The sequence below is a fragment of the Penicillium expansum genome (genome assembly GCF_000769745.1).
Source record: "Penicillium expansum strain MD-8 chromosome Unknown contig25, whole genome shotgun sequence".
NCBI classification, from domain to species: domain Eukaryota; kingdom Fungi; phylum Ascomycota; class Eurotiomycetes; order Eurotiales; family Aspergillaceae; genus Penicillium; species Penicillium expansum.
The window spans coordinates 28432-44110 of record NW_015971442.1 but is presented as its reverse complement, the minus strand read 5'-3'; the positions used below and the strand labels follow the sequence as shown (position 1 = coordinate 44110).

At 46.9% G+C, this 15679-nt stretch overlaps 7 protein-coding genes across 7 annotated transcripts; 4 read left to right on the top strand and 3 right to left on the bottom strand.

Moving 5' to 3' along the window:
* Nucleotides 1-497: 497 nt before the first annotated feature.
* PEX2_008580 (MCT family MFS transporter) lies at nt 498-1894 on the top strand (the record flags this gene model as incomplete). The annotated part of the gene is made up of 3 exons (XM_016738135.1): nt 498-676; nt 732-873; nt 935-1894. 3 exons carry the CDS (start codon nt 498-500, stop codon nt 1892-1894), a joined length of 1281 nt encoding a protein of 426 aa, XP_016594244.1.
* A 688-nt stretch (nt 1895-2582) lies between these two features.
* PEX2_008570 (fungal specific transcription factor domain-containing protein) lies at nt 2583-4376 on the bottom strand (the record flags this gene model as incomplete). Its single annotated transcript, XM_016738134.1, has 3 exons — nt 2583-3926; nt 3981-4231; nt 4286-4376. 3 exons carry the CDS (start codon nt 4374-4376, stop codon nt 2583-2585), a joined length of 1686 nt encoding a protein of 561 aa, XP_016594243.1.
* Nucleotides 4377-5800: 1424 nt separating this feature from the next.
* PEX2_008560 (FAD-dependent oxidoreductase) lies at nt 5801-7015 on the bottom strand (the record flags this gene model as incomplete). The annotated part of the gene is made up of 1 exon (XM_016738133.1): nt 5801-7015. The coding sequence occupies one exon, from the start codon at nt 7013-7015 to the stop codon at nt 5801-5803; it is 1215 nt and encodes a 404-aa protein (XP_016594242.1).
* Nucleotides 7016-7485: 470 nt separating this feature from the next.
* PEX2_008550 (alpha/beta hydrolase) lies at nt 7486-8304 on the top strand (the record flags this gene model as incomplete). Its single annotated transcript, XM_016738132.1, has 2 exons — nt 7486-7905; nt 7960-8304. The coding sequence occupies 2 exons, from the start codon at nt 7486-7488 to the stop codon at nt 8302-8304; spliced, it is 765 nt and encodes a 254-aa protein (XP_016594241.1).
* A 548-nt stretch (nt 8305-8852) lies between these two features.
* Nucleotides 8853-9919, top strand: PEX2_008540 (Short-chain dehydrogenase/reductase SDR; the record flags this gene model as incomplete). The annotated part of the gene is made up of 3 exons (XM_016738131.1): nt 8853-9282; nt 9432-9712; nt 9773-9919. The coding sequence occupies 3 exons, from the start codon at nt 8853-8855 to the stop codon at nt 9917-9919; spliced, it is 858 nt and encodes a 285-aa protein (XP_016594240.1).
* Nucleotides 9920-10745: 826 nt separating this feature from the next.
* PEX2_008530 (fungal specific transcription factor domain-containing protein) lies at nt 10746-12784 on the bottom strand (the record flags this gene model as incomplete). Its single annotated transcript, XM_016738130.1, has 4 exons — nt 10746-11389; nt 11474-12609; nt 12681-12710; nt 12765-12784. 4 exons carry the CDS (start codon nt 12782-12784, stop codon nt 10746-10748), a joined length of 1830 nt encoding a protein of 609 aa, XP_016594239.1.
* Nucleotides 12785-13518: 734 nt separating this feature from the next.
* On the top strand, nt 13519-15008 carry PEX2_008520 (Cytochrome P450; the record flags this gene model as incomplete). Its single annotated transcript, XM_016738129.1, has 2 exons — nt 13519-14620; nt 14695-15008. The coding sequence occupies 2 exons, from the start codon at nt 13519-13521 to the stop codon at nt 15006-15008; spliced, it is 1416 nt and encodes a 471-aa protein (XP_016594238.1).
* Between the last annotated feature and the right edge of the window lie 671 nt (nt 15009-15679).

Sequence of the window (15679 nt, the reverse complement as noted above, 5' to 3'; positions counted from 1 at the left end):
ACAATATATGTATTGATTTGGTGAAGAATATCGAGTGTTTCAATATTTCCAATTAAATATAACGGGATGTCTACACCTTCTGTGTTGTAGACTTTAAGACCTTTTACTATTCCAATTATGTACATACTGCATTTTCCCATCAAAGTTGTTACATTTGGAGCCGGTGCAAATTTCGTAAAACCGAGGATGTTGACAGCCAAAGACTGTAACATGTGGACATTCAATGATATAATCTCTTAAATAAGGTGCCCCTGATAATAAAACGGAAATCACGTATTCGTCTAGTGGAGAGCACAACGGTATATGCCGGTGCTCTGGTGCTCTAGGCCTTGTGAGGCTCGGCCTTTTCGGTCGAGGATTGAAGAATTCTGCGAAAAGACCGAGCACATTGATCCACCCAAATATATTAGACTTAGATATAAATTTAGATCTCGTTTCTCATTCAATCCAAAAGCCAACTAGAGAGAGATCTATACTTTCCTCAGTCAACTCTCAGAATGTCTACCCCAAAGGTATCGATTGACCGGGCGACGCCTAATAGCTCAGAAGGATCAGATCGACTCGAAGTTGAAAAACCATCCACAGCATTCCCAGAGGGTGGTACTCGAGCTTGGATGGTCGTTTTAGGGGCATTTTGTGTTTCTTTTTCAACTTTCGGATACATGAACGCTTTTGGGTGGGTGCTTCCGCAATTATATGTTTTTGATACGGAACCCTAACGGATGACACAGAGTCTACCAGGAATACTATACCGAGCATTTTCTCTCCAACGAAACTGCATCCAATATTTCTTGGATTGGGTCTGTGCAGGTCTGCTTTCTCTTCTCTGGTAGCCTTGTCGGTGGGCCATTGTTCGACCGATATGGCGCTTCGGTAAGGACTTGAAATATCTTCCTGTTGGCAATGGCCATTTACTAATGATATACTCTCTTAGATCATTCATGTACCAGCGATCGGCATTGTGCTGTCAGTAATGATGACATCTTTGTGCAAAAAGTACTATCAATTCATGCTTGCCCAAGGGGTCTTGGGTGGGATTGCTTCTGGCATGCTATTCGCACCTGTTATGACATGTGTGAGCCACTACTTTCATAATCGACGTGCTGCAGCTCTCGGTGTGACAGTCTCCGGATCTTCCATCGGGGGAGTTGTTTTTCCCATTGCCTTGAGCAAGATGCTGGGAAATGAATCTTTGGGATTCGGATGGTCCGTCCGAATTGTGGGGTTCATCATCTTGTTCATGGTATTGATAGCCATGGTCACGGTTAAAGAGCGACTTCCTCCTCGTTATGGCAAGGTTCTTTTGCCCGCAGCTTTCACTCGCGCTCCTTACACGCTCGTCACGCTCGGTATCTTCTTCATGATGTGGGGACTTTTCACTCCATTTTTCTATCTTCCGCAATATGCCCAGTCTCATGGCATGGGCTCGCAGCTTTCTTCTTACCTTCTGTCCATCCTCAATGCTGCCTCGGTTTTTGGCAGAATATTACCGGGTATGGTTGCGGATAAGATTGGTCGCTTCAACATCTTGATCATTACCAGTGTCTGCACAGGCATTCTACTTTTGTGCTGGATCGCGATAACTTCGAATGCATCAATCATTGTCTTTGCGGTGCTCTATGGTTTCTTTTCTGGTGGGATCGTGTCACTGATGTCTCCTTGCATTGCTCAAGTGACCCCAAGTCCGGACCAGATCGGCACCCATCTCGGCATGTCAATGGCCATTATTGGTCTTGCTGGTCTGACCGGGACCCCGATATGCGGTGCTTTGTTGGAAAGATATGGAACTTACACGCAGGCTGCAGTTTTCAGCGGCGTGGTGATGTTGTTCGGATCCGTTCTGGTAGCTGGGGCGAGGTTGCATCTACAGGCAAAGCTCCTGAAAATTGTGTGATCCGATCTCGACCCCCTTCAAGTGGCTTTCAATTTGTTCTGCATTCTTAGTTAGATCTTTTTTTATTCACCGGCACAGACCCTAGAATTGTGACGGGGTATTGGTGATAACATGATTTTCGGTGCGACATACTTCAGCAAGGCTAATTATTCATGAAAGAAGGCGAAATCTGTACCATCATTCATGAAACCCAAATCCTCTGAAAACTGCTCAGTATCCGTCAGTGGATGTCACAACATTGAAATCGTAGAAACCAATTACATACCATTGAACTAAATAGTTCAGTTGCGCCGTCGGGAATCATAGAGCTTGCATCCTCTAGCAAGTTAAGCCCACGTAGAGTTCTATTGTTTCTACAGCCAATCAATACGGGGTTGAATGGAGCTTTTCAGTGGGAATACTTGCACTGGACCTAGTAGAGAATGATCTGGCTGAATGGCAGCCCACTGTGTCTGCAGTATCGTACAGATTTGGATCACTCTATTTACTGCCTCCTTGTCGGATGTTGCGCATGACTCTGGCCACAGCTTGGATTTGAGTAAACCAATTATCATGCTGAGTATGTAATATTCGTTTAAACCGTGGAATGTTGCGATGACCCTCTTTTCCAAAATATGTAGTACCTGCTCAATATTGGCCAAGAGAAATGTTGAAACTTGGGGAAATGTTGTCATAGTAGCTGATTGATTTAGAGCTTTCCAGTAATTAGTTGTGGATCCTTCTTTAGCGCGCACAACAATAGAAGTGGAGAAGCGAGATTGTGATTTTGCTTACCATGAGGTCCAAAGTTTGTGTAAATTTCGTGGCAGATATTCAGGGCAGCAAGTACCAATCCGGTCCTGCAAGCTTGCTCCGGTACATTTTCATCATGTATAAGCCTTTGATGATGGTCAAGGATCTTCAAGGATGCCTCTAACCTTGCACGTTGGCAGATGGTAGATTTGAATGAAGGCGGAGTTTGGATTGCAAACCGAATATGCAACAAGAGCGTATACTGGTGCAGGTAAATGCTCAGTGATCTCTTCACGTACATGGTGGTCTGCTGCTGTCGCGGATTGTCTTGGGGGTTGTTCCATTCAGGAATATCCTGGAGTGCTTCTTCTAGCTCCTCTCCAAGGTGCAAGACCTGGTCAAAATCATCTTCTTCGCAACATCCATTGACAAACGCACATATTCTCAATCTTACAGGCAAAGAACGGTACAGAAGCGCCTGGAAAGACGTGTCTGTCAATGTAGCGAGCGGCATACCTTTCAGGGGATCTTGGCCCGACTCCTGTAGCTTGGAATCGTCGATATTCAGCGGTGATATTATGTTAAAATCTTCTCTTCCGACGCTTGGGGGCATACCCCGTTCCACCGAGGCCTGAAGATCGAGTTCCACGATCGTCATCCATAGACGTCGACGCATCTCCCGGAAGTAGGGTGATATTCTCGCGGTCGAGCCAGATTCACGGTGATATCCTGCTGCCATAGCCCACCGCACCAGTGCCCCAGTGTATGTCCAGAAGGAGCTCTCTTGAATATGGTTTGCACGCTTCGCAATGAGCAAGAGACAATGAGTCGCTAAGGTATCCCAGGATTGAGGAGGCTGATTAGTCGAGGAATTGAGCCACGACTCCGCAGCCTCAATCCAATCAAGTGCATGGCCATGGACGGTTTGTTGGCTCATAACGTTGATGCATATTTCGGGGTGAAAACTCGCAGCGGTTGCTGCTACCAAAAGGAATTGCACCAAAAAGGAAGCGGGCGTGGAAAGTGGACTGGCCCAGTGGCGATTGTAATCAGCTATGAAAGCCGATATATTGAGCACTCGGTGTATGATCTCAAATCTGTCAATATAAGTCTGGACCAATGTGTCTGCGACCGGCTTTGTGGGAATCAGTTGTCTCAACGTGTCTCCGAGCACCGTGTCATGTGCCAACGGACGAAGCCGATATTCATCATTGGCCAGAGGATAAATTTCGTCACGAAGTGTGTTAATTGCTGGATTTTTGGTTTTGATTTCGATGATGTAGGATGGAAGCTCGGTAAACTATCACTGTTGAGATGATGCTGCATATCTAGTAGATGAGATGGTATGGCGTACCTGTTGGTAAAAGTTCAGAGGATAGCTATACCCATAGAACCTGGTGATGGCCTCTTGTCCTCTCAAGTGGGTCATTTTCCCATTTCGGTCGGAAGGGGCCCGATGTCTTTCCGGAGTCTCTGACAACGGGATGGGTGTACGCGAGGACGTTGCCATGGCACTAGCGCTCCCAGAATGGTCCTCGCTGCGCATTCCATCCACCGAAGAAGATATTGCTGGATTGGTACGGTAGGTGCACCTGTCGGCGTTTCCTGTCTTCGAGCAGCGGCTGCATGATGGAAACTCTCTGCCACATTTGAGCTTACGCTGATAGCACTGGATACAGGCTAATGGGGGACGCCGCTTCTTGGCGCTTAGTTTCACCACACGCTGTGAGTTGATTGGTAAACGGTCCATCTTTCAGCTTGAGATTGTTGCTGATATTGGGGAATTAATATGAGAAATCACCGAGCAGGATCCTTTTTGCCGGGTATGGTGACGTCGGCAATTTCGGCTCGGCAATTTCGGGCTCGGCAATTTAGACCGATGGAAGCTGCTGCAGGTGGCTTGCAGCAAATTTTGGCCAATTGGAGGCCTTCTGAAATGCAAACATAGTGCATATTATAAATTATTGAATTCATTGATGCTTATCCGATGCGTCGGCTTTGGGAGTACCGGTGTCTAGGTAATGAGGACGGCTCAGTCTAGAGACTCATATCCTGACAAAACATATGTAAAACTCCCACCCATTCCAAAGAAGGCTCAGTTATTTCGGTTACTTCAAAATTATCCAATTAGCAAAAATTCTGACTGCAAAGAGTTATTGAAATATCAGGGACAAGCTGTGCGGCTTTGGTCGTTTGGCTGTACTTTTTGATATAGCAACAATAACCTTATTCACATCTCTAATATGATCTCGCTGTATAGATCAATGCTAGAATGTCTTGTCTCCTGTTCGTATCTCTGACAATGAAGAATACATAATACTGTCGGCGCTAACAATTCAAGCTCCTTATCTGGGATATCACAAAATATCAATAAGCCGACAGGCAATGTCACGACGGCAACCATCCAAATACCGTCCCGTCATAAACACCTTGCCCGGGAGTAGCGCTCTATAAAGCCCATTAATAGGGTCTTGGCGCTTATAAACCGGCGTCTTGTATTCTATCCTTGTACTAATTGTATAGAGTTTAAAGCTGGAATATACAGTAATAATAGCTAAGCAAGCACATAAGTGGAGGTTAACTTCGATGTTAGATATATATTTAGGATGTATATACTACTTTCTAAGTGAGCCTCTGTAATTCAAAACTTGTCTAAATCACGCGTTTTCTCGCGTTTTCAAATGTAATATATGAATTGAACTAATAATGAACTTGGAATTACTAAAATATTCAAATATAACCCTAACATAAGGGCTAAAAACGGGATCTAAACATGGGGTAATTCAAAAAGTCACTTTTTTTGGAATGTTTGTATTGTTTGGTGCTAACTGGGCCTTACCCGGGCCCAAAGCCCAGCCCATTTGCGGGTTGGGTTGGGTTGGGCTATGGGCTTTGTGGGCTTTGTGGGCTTCACGGAGCTCTACCCTAAAGTGTAAATGCTAAACAGAAGCATATATTATGCTTATGCTTTCCGATTGAGTAAAAGAAGTTGAAAAAATAATCTACCCGCTGAAAATCTTTGTCTTTAATTGGGTTTTAAACACAGCATTTATCTAGTGGAACGGACATAGAAGCGCGATCAAGGATAGACGGTCGCGAGATTCGACACGGAGATTTCAATACGGTTGGTACCAAGATGAATAAGCTAATATTCTTCCCGAGGTCTAGGGAAGATTAGTTACTATACAATACGTCTCGATCCATACTGTCCAGCAACTTCCCGTCCGCGAACCAAACATCCATTGCCTTGGCCATCCCTTCAACATACGCTCGAGGAGAGTCGTCTGACATAGCCTTGACAAGTAGGTCTTGTGACATTTCGTTAGTCGCATCGGCCCGTCCACAATCTACCACTTTAGTCTCATAGCGACGCACTGCCAAATCCAAGTCCTTGGGATGAGCGTAGATTTCGTGGAAAAGATCCAAGGCGTCCAGCATTGCCAAATTTGCACCTTCTCCAGCAAACCACGACATAACATGCAAAGAATCACCGATCATTGTCAAGCCTTGGCAGTGGTTGTAACGCAGCCCTAGGGGCATGCGATACTGGGCACGTGGAGTCATGCTTGCGTCAACATTGCGGATGACATCCTGGAGGCGAGGATCCCAGGTTGAAAAGAAGGTATCAATCAGATACTCAGTCATCTTTTTCTGGTCACTCCAGTCGAAAGAGGCATCTTTTGAGGCCCAGTTCTCTTCGACTCGCAGGCAAGGGTAGACACGCACGCTCCCATCTCCATTCCGCTGCATAAAGATCCCACTACCTTCGGAAAGGCAGAAATAGGTACCGCGGCCGATGAACTCTCCAAGCTCTGGAAATCTTTTATCCAGGTCAGAGATGCGGCAGTCGATAACAGTGAGGCCAGTATACTCGGGCTTCCAGCTGGTGAGGAGTGGCCGAACCTTGGACCAAGTTCCATCCGCACCAACAAGCAGATCAGTTACCACTGGGTTGTGCTGGTCGCCGAAAGATATTTTCACGCGGCCATCTTCCTGTGGGGATACGTCTGAGACGCGGTGGTCCCATTTGATGTTCGCTAGATCGAGGGACTCGATGAGTATCTTGCGAAGCATTGCACGGTCAATTTCGGGACGCCCATCTGCGTCAGCCGGTGCTTGATGATACAACCACGTGACAGCATTTTTGTCGCCAAAGCGGTAGTCCTGGTCGTGATATCGGGCGTACTTGTTGAACTGCTCCCGGAGCCCAGCTTCGAACAAAGCCTGTTGACCAGACTCTGGATGAAGGTCCAGAGATCCTCCTTGAAAGCGAGAACTGGTGGATTTCTCTCGCTCATAGATGGTAAAGGGAATCGAATGATGTTGCAACAGAGCTGCAAGGGTCAGACCCGATGGCCCTGCTCCTATGATGGCAATGTGCTTGGACATGATTTAAAATATATGATGGTGTTCTTTGGGAAAGAAAGGCTGTCTTGATGTTGAGAAAGTCTATGCAAAACTGGTGAAGATTCTCAGAACCTTTATATAGCCTCTATTCGGACTCTTGCTCAACTGAAAAGACCCACAGACATCTGATCAGGGATAGCAACAGAGGCTTTTTCGGCACTAGGTGCTGTAACTTGGAAAGAGTAATAGTGAATGTCGCTCTTTTCTTTCGGATACACACCTGGGGTCCCTGCTAAGCACTTCCGACGGACCTAAGGAAGATCCGGGGTAACACCCGATGACCCCGGTCTATTCGGCCTTGGTTTTCACCTCGGCCTATTCTCTCGGTAAATTTATCATGACCAAAACTCCGATATTGGAGATGGAAACAATTTTCCTCGACACTCTCCCTGTTTAAGTAGCCTCGAGGCCGACATTACAAGTGAGTCATCTGTTGATCAGAAGCCATCATAATGCAAAAGCAAAAGGCTCACGTTGTTATTGTTCCGGCTTCCTTTGCCCCACCATCGCTGTACTCGGATTTTGTGCAGCACCTCTCAGAATATGGCCTGAGTGCAACCACTGTTGACCTTCCATCTGTTGGAAATCGTGATCCATTGCCAGCTGCATCAATGATGGAGGATGCGGAGCATATCAAGATGGTGACGACGAAGCTAGCAGACTACGGCCATGAGATCATCTTATTGATGCATTCCTACGGTGGGGTGTGTGGTACCGAAAGCACGGCTGGGGTTTCAAAGGCCGAGCGGCAAGCCTTGGGGAAAACTGGGGGTATTGTTCATCTCGTCTACATCAGCTCTCCAGTACCTGAAATCGGTGGATCTATCGTGACAATGATGGGCGAGAAAATGCCTCATTTCATAAAACTCGAGGTAAGAACAGGCAAAATAAGGATCGGAATTGTCAATAATAAATACTTTACACAGGGAGATTACTTGACTTCTGAGCCTGACGGCTGCGCAAGCGTCAATTTCTCGGACCTGCCGTACGCCCAATCCATCCAATATGCAAACCACATGAAGGCGCATTCAGCGACGAGCTTTGCCGAGCCACTCCAAAATGCAGGATACATGAATATCCCAGTCTCTTACATAATTTGCGAAGACGATATTTCTGTACCCCCCGCACTTCAGAGATCCGTCATTGACATGATTGCCATGAAGAGCGGCCGACAAGTGACCACACTCCTTTGCAATTCTGGACATTTCCCCAATACTAGTGCCCCATCTGAGCTAGCATCTCTTATAAATATCGTTGCTACTTCTTGTTGATAAGGATAGTGATCGTGTTCTTCAGGATTGATCTATATAGATATATATCACGGAAATAAAACCCAAGTTTGTTTTATCGATAGTGTTCTTCCTTCATCTTCAAGTAAAATCATTAAATTATGATTCCTTCAAATATATATAACAATGCCAGCTCATGGTGACAAAGCTTTTAGACAGAATGGGGCTTTTTCTTATTCGCGAGACCCACCCATTTCCTTAATTTTATTGGAGAGGTACTGGTCTCTATCTTGAAAGGAATTAACACCTTGCTAAGCACCCGGCTGCTTTCGACTGATTTGTGCGCTGGAGATTGACGCCGAATCAGTATCCCCGTCGAAACGCATGTTGGGCGAGTTAATTGGTAAATCTCCGCTTGGCCTGTCCGAATAAGCCGAGAATATGTCGAGGAGAAAACACCGACATGCATCGGATGTAGCATTGAATCTTCTTGCGTATCCGTCTTCGGAGGCTGCCAATGCGATATAAATTAAACTATCTTGATACCTCATCGAAAAGTGTCCCTGAAAGATATACCTACGCGAAAGCACATGATGGATAGCATCAAGGATGCCGACTTCTTCGCACTGAGAAGTCTGTCGGGAAAGACTGCTATTGTGACAGGAGGAGCAAATGGCATAGGGGCAGAGACTGTACGTTTGCTCAACTCATGGGGAGCAAATACCTTGGTTGCCGACCTGGAACGCACTCGTTCTGATGCTGAAACATTGATTCAATCATTACAACACCCTGAATCTGCGTCATTTGTGGGTGTCAACATCCTTATTTGGACAGAAATGAAACTTCTTTTTGCTCAATGCATCCAACAATTCGGCAAAGTCGACATTGTTGTGGCCAATGCCGGGATAATGGAGAGCCATAAGCTTTTTGATATTGGCAATGTTGACGAGCATGGGGAACTGCGCGAGTCGACAGAGGGATTTCGTGTAATAGATGTCAATCTCAAAGGAACGATTAACAGTATGTATTTTCCATACTCATTTTAGAGTTGCAAGTCCTCTTTTCTGTGACTAATATGTGGCGTCCCTTTCTTGAAGCTTTGCGACTTGCACTACACTACATGCAGCATAACCAAGTCACGTCTTCCAGTGGGCTGAGAGGATCTGTAGTTCTGGTAACGTCGACATCTGGATATTTTGGATCAACTGGGGTGGGAGCGTATATTGCATCAAAACATGGGATCACTGGTCTTCTTCGAGCAGCACAACAAGTTGGTCGAGAGCTAGGGATCAGAATCAATGCCGTCGCTCCGTTCTTCACGCCTACCCCTACATTCAAAGCATTAGCTGAGAAGTGGAAACACTCAGGTCTCAAATCAAACACACTGGAGTGCGTCTCAATGGCGATTTCTCTTGCCTGCACGCGAGATGAGACTGGAAAATGCTACATGGTACTGTGTCTGACTCTGACACTTTTTCCTCCTAAGTCTTGAATGCTAATGCTTACGCAGATCGCTGGAGGAAAGTTCGTGGAAGTAGAAGGCAGCAGAGAATTGCTTCTTCCACAGTGGCTTGGGAATGAAACTGCTGAGTTGTTACAGTCTGCTAGCAAGCTCTTTGAAGGTAACAGCTATCCGTTGCCCGGGGAGAACGAGTGACATAGAGACCTCCCAACGGAGGGGACAGGCTCTCTATTTTATATCCCGATGTAAAATAAGCAATGCAGCACTATTTATAAGGTCCTTACTTTGATCCGTCTATTCATATGGATGGCTTTGTTGGGAGAACTACCGATCGTTGTACATAAGCCCGCTAATACCGGCCTATCATAAATAAATTACCGCGTGGGTCTGTAATTTTGGTACAAAATGCAAGGCCAAGTTAGTGCCCATCTCGGCCAAGGTGACATGCGGCAGGGTATACCTAGGGCTATGTCGTAACACGTGACGTACAGTCGAGCCGCAAAATGGGGTCGGTTTCAACGCTAAGCCTGGTTGGGGTTTCCGGGGGTACAGTTAAACACGGCTGTGTAGTCTAACCAGCAGCACCTTCTGTGCGATAAGCAAAACCTTGACCAATACCTTGATCAAGATAATGCAAAATGATGTACAATCAGAGCATCTAAATGATGGCATGAGAACAAACGACGTCGTGTACAACAACTGAGTATCCGGCAACATTTCTGACATAACCTACATACTAAAAAGGAATACGCCGTGCGGCGGAAGACGGACTATACGATCCAGAAAGGGTTTATTGCCCAAAAATAGTGGCGCGGAGATAACCCTACATGGAAACTCTGCCGGTGAGTGCAATTTCCGATTCGTCTTCACAGGTGCCTCGACGGGCAGCCCCGGAGGCGCTAGATAATTTCCTTCGTTTACACGGTCTGCACATCTACACTCTCCTAAATTTTCCCGCAAGAAACAATCTTGATACATTTATAACCTAGCGTACACGTTCAGACACAGACCTTGCCGAGCTCTACCAGACACTGTACGACTCGTCGAATTCCGCGGGAAAGCTATCGAAGCTGACCGGATTTTCGGCGTCCAAATACATCCAAGACACATCATCCATGCCTGCAAATAGGTTCATTGTTTCCAGACAAGACATGGCTGTCTGAGAATCTGCCGAGCAATCATCCGTTGACAAATCCGGAGGCTGTTGATCGACCATCGATGCAAGGTTTTCGGCCAGGTTGCTATCACTCTTTTTCCGATCGGATCGGTGTACCCGAAGTATATCAAGGCATGGTAGCTGATCAACTGCGCCAGAGATTCTATTTGCCAAGGCTGCCATCGCATCGGCAGAACCCCATTTTCGGCGCAATTCTTGCAAGACCTCACACCCCGTGTTGAAATCCTGGCGAGCATCCTCCTGGTCGCTAAATATGCGACTGTACCGTAGTTGCTGGTAAGAAACAGACAAAGCGAGAGACGTTGCATAAACAACAATCGGGAACGGATGCAATGCGTCCCGTCGGATCGGGTCTTGCATGTAACGAATGACCTGGATTGCGGAAAGCTGCTGTCTCAACCTTGCTGGGGTGGGCGAGGGCAGTGTTGTGATGGTTTTCAGGCGGTGCGCGAGGATCGAGGTGGCGAGAAAAAATAGGTGCAAGGTAGCTTAAATGGAAGATGATATTAGTCAAACTGTAAACAAAATCATATTTAGGAGGATTTGGATGGTGCAGAGATTTGGTCACGAACCGATGGTGGAGGGATCAAGGCTCCATGCGTCCATTTCGTTCATAATGTGCTCAAACCCCGGAAAATCCGAGTCCCACCCAGAGTAAGCTTCTTCGAGTTTGGGCCGGTAGAGCCCGATGACCTTGTTAAGCATTTGGGCGATTCGAAACAAGACGTTGAATGCAGCAAATCCAGACTCTTGAGGTGTCAATTCAGAGACTGCGATGTCCATGTCTGCCATCACGCACGGTCTCGAGTTGGTTGCGGCATTCAGTCGATCTAGAGTCCAAAGGCACCAAAAGGTTCTCTTCAAGTCACCATCCCCATCGTTGGGACGCGGCAAGTGCAGTGCCAGTGACTGGGCGTAGTGTATGGCCTGAGCGATGCAGCCGGAGGCCTCCTCTACTCCATCGCTCCCTTCCTGGTGCAGGGAGAGCAGACCGAGGACTCGCATCATGGTTGTTTTCTTCATGGTATGTCGAGACAGTGTCGAGAGAGAGACATACAATTGGTTGCAGAATTTCCGCACTGGTACGAGAGTGTCTCTACACTGAAGAAGCTTCAAATGTTTCTCGGCACCATTGTCTTTGGCAGCCAAAAGACACACAACGTGCACTAATGGCATAGGAATTGTGCCCCGGGAAAGCGACTGCCAGTACTCTTCTTCATCGAGAAGTGGGATGATCGGATGTATGTTGGCAAAGTAAAAGCCCGACAGTACTTTGATAGTATTGTCAGACAGGAGGTCTGAAATGGGGTACTGCAAGCGACCTAGCCCTCTCTTCGGAGAAGAGTATTGTGTTGGCGCAAAGCCCGTATTATCAGTATTGCCACATTTGTTGTTTGGTCCTGGCTGGATCCAAACCCCGACTTTTCTAGGATTTGTCTCCTGCACATCTTCCGGGGAATGGTGTTCATCAAGCAGTCGAGCCTCTGGATTCAAGTCTCCCACAAAACGCGGTGTGGGTGGACTGCCACTGGCGTCGGGTCTGAGTTCCTGCAGCTTCGACTGCTCTTCGTCTCGTTCCTGTTCTTGTGGTTGATTTTCGAGTGTTTCTCCTTGAAGTTGGATATTTTCCTGCTTGCCCTCGCTCGGCTGACGGCTCAACGACCTGGATAACTCTCTATGGCCTGTCCGCCTTGAGATGACATCCGCGCTACCATTCGACTCCGGTATCAAATTGGTGTCCACCCACACGAGCTTCTGAGGATTCAGGGATCGACTCACGGACCCTGGTGGTTGATGTTGACATCGTCTCTTGGAACATGCTGGTCAGCCGACCGACCGGAGCTCGGAACTGACTGCACCTACCTTTTTGTGCCGACAATCATCGCAGGCTTTCCGCGAGCGGAAGCGACGTGCCTTGTGGTGGGGACCTTGAGGCGTCACGAATGTGAGGTTGGCCATAGAGAATAACTGGTCTCCCCTACAAGCTAGGGCTACAGAAGATAGGTGAGAGGGGTGAGGTGTAAGGATTGAATTGAAAAGGGACAGATCCCACCGCAATCACATGGGTATGACTATGACTACAGTTTTACAAAAACTGCGGGGGAGGGGTGGAGACTACGTAGGTCGAGATGGACTTATGCAGTCACCGAGCTAATATTTCATACACATTTGTACATGTAATTGTCTATTTTTATGATGATTTGTAAAAATTTACTTTACGTTCCCGAAGGTCACCCTCAGCTCAAATTGAATCTTGAAACCTTGAATGGACTAACGTCATGATCTTTATCCATATACATCGGGCCAAGAAACCCCATGGGGAAGTTCCCGACTCCGGCCTGAGGGCGGATTGCCTATTTGGGAAAGTTAAACCCGCAAAGCTGATTGGCTCCTCTACTGAATCACAATGTATACGGTGGCTGCGGAATGCGGTGCCTTCTATTCATCACGACGGTACTGGATAGGAATGGTTGTCTGTGGTTTTTAGGTCCGGGCAATTGACCGGATGTATCGTCAATATAAATGGAGCGTAAGCCCGACAGATGACCTCCCCTTCTGAGTGTCCAAGAATCCAAATTGTTAGAACTTCCTGACGATCTGAACCCATCCTCTCAATATGCTTCTCTCTCTCGTGCCCTACTTCCTGGCTCTGACTGTCCTGGCTCTGCTTTTGTTCCGAGTGATTCATCACTTCTGGGACCCCAAAGGCCTCCGACAGCATCCCACACCCTCGATAGCCGGTTTCAGCTCCCTATGGCGAATTTATCATAATCTACGATGGAATCACTATGCGGCGGTTCACGAAGCTCATCAACAACTGGGAACCCACGTACGCATCGCCCCTAATCACATCTCTATTCTCGACCCGATGGCCCCCCATCAAATCTACGGTCACGGTGCCAATATGCTCAAGGATATCTGGTACGATGCAGGTGCGGGACCGCACCGGAATCTTGCCGATGCGCGCGACAAGGCCGAGCATCAGGCAAAACGAAAGATGTTCGCGCACACGTTTGCGGCGAAGACAGTGGTCGGCTTCGAGCCCCAGCTGCGAGAGAACATCTCGGCGTTGTTGGAAGTTTTGGACCGCCATGAGGCAGCGGGCACAAAGGCCAACATGCGGCGACTTCTTAATTATTTCCTGATCGACCTATTCGGTCAGCTTCTCTACGGACACAAGCTTGGGTGTCTGGAACGTAACGACGACCTTCTTGAGGCTGAGTCGAAAGATGGTCGGATATACCGCGTCCCATTTATTCAGAGTTTGCTTGATTCCACGGTGATCAATAATGTGCTTGCAATCACTGCACACTATGCGCACATCTCGCGCCTTTTTGTGAAAAACCACCCGTACAAGAAGGCCGGCACTGATTGGGACAATATTGTGTACTACAACACAAAAAGGCGGTTGGCAAATACAGCGCCTTCAGATGACCTATGTCAACGCTTGCTACAGGATAGTAAGGGTCAGGACCTCAACTTGTCTTTCGGCGAAATCATGGCTGAGTGCTCGGTCATGATGAATGCCGGAACTGAAACCAGCACTGCCGCCATGACAAGCACGATTTTTCTTTTGTACACGCACCCCCGAGTGCTTCAAAAACTCCGTGACGAGATCAATGCCGACTCTGAGAACGAGATCCCCACCTACGAAGTAGTGTCCAAAATGCCGTATCTACGAGCTTGTATCGAAGAAGCCCTCCGATTGCGTCCACCGAGTTCTTTTGGCCTGCCTCGAATTGTTCCGAAAGGAGGGCCATTGCAAACAAATTTATTCCTGAAGGAGTCACAGTATCTGTGCCCACTTACTCGATACTTCGAGATGAGCTGGTGTTCAAGAATGCTTCTGAGTACAACCCTGACCGCTGGTTGACAGAGGACCCGGAGGAGAAAAAAATGATGATGAACAACCATATTCCATTCAGCACGGGTCCCCGAGCCTGCATTGGCCGCAACATCTCCTACTTTGAGCAAGCTGTGGTGATTGCTACCATTGTCAAATTATATGATGGTGATATCGATGAGGGTTTCCAGCTGGAAACACAAGAACGGTTCAACTCGAACCCAGGGGATTTGCCCATGGCAATGAGACGTCGGCGCGTCTGAATAATCTAATGTTAGGTTTAAATAAGCTAAAATGACAGCATAGTGACTTATAATATTCAATTGTGATACAGTAGACAATAAAACACCCAAAGCACTCAAAGGATGACACGAAAGAGAAAGCTACAAAATACATAAAACGAGACTTTGAGTTAAAGCTTCTATCACTAACTCCCATCGTATACTATTAACGTATGCAATTACTACGTAGTTATGTATCTTCTTCCGCTCCAGGTAACTTTAAATCATAATCTTCCATTGGTGCGCTAATAATATCCTGACTTCCATGGTTAAATTAGAGTTTATCGGAACTTCCGTTTGAGGTAAAAGTCCCGCCATTAGGTAGCTTCCCTTTCCCCCGGGTTTGACTCTTTATTTATATGCATCTGCTCGATTCATACCTTCCCCCGATGCCCATATATCTTCCTGTGGTCATTCTTGAATAAAAAACTCAATTAAGGAGTTCGTTATTCTGTTAGATTCTGGCTCTCTAGAGCGGGGGATAGATAGTCTCATTAATCTTATAGCTTGCATTCCAAGTAAGGATCAACTAGGCCTCGATTTTAATTTCTGCCATGTCGATCGTAATCGGGTAGTAGGGATCCTAGATCCATTAACAATCTAGAGGAAAGGGTTTCAATCTACCACCTAGGGTACGGTAATTTAACAACAGG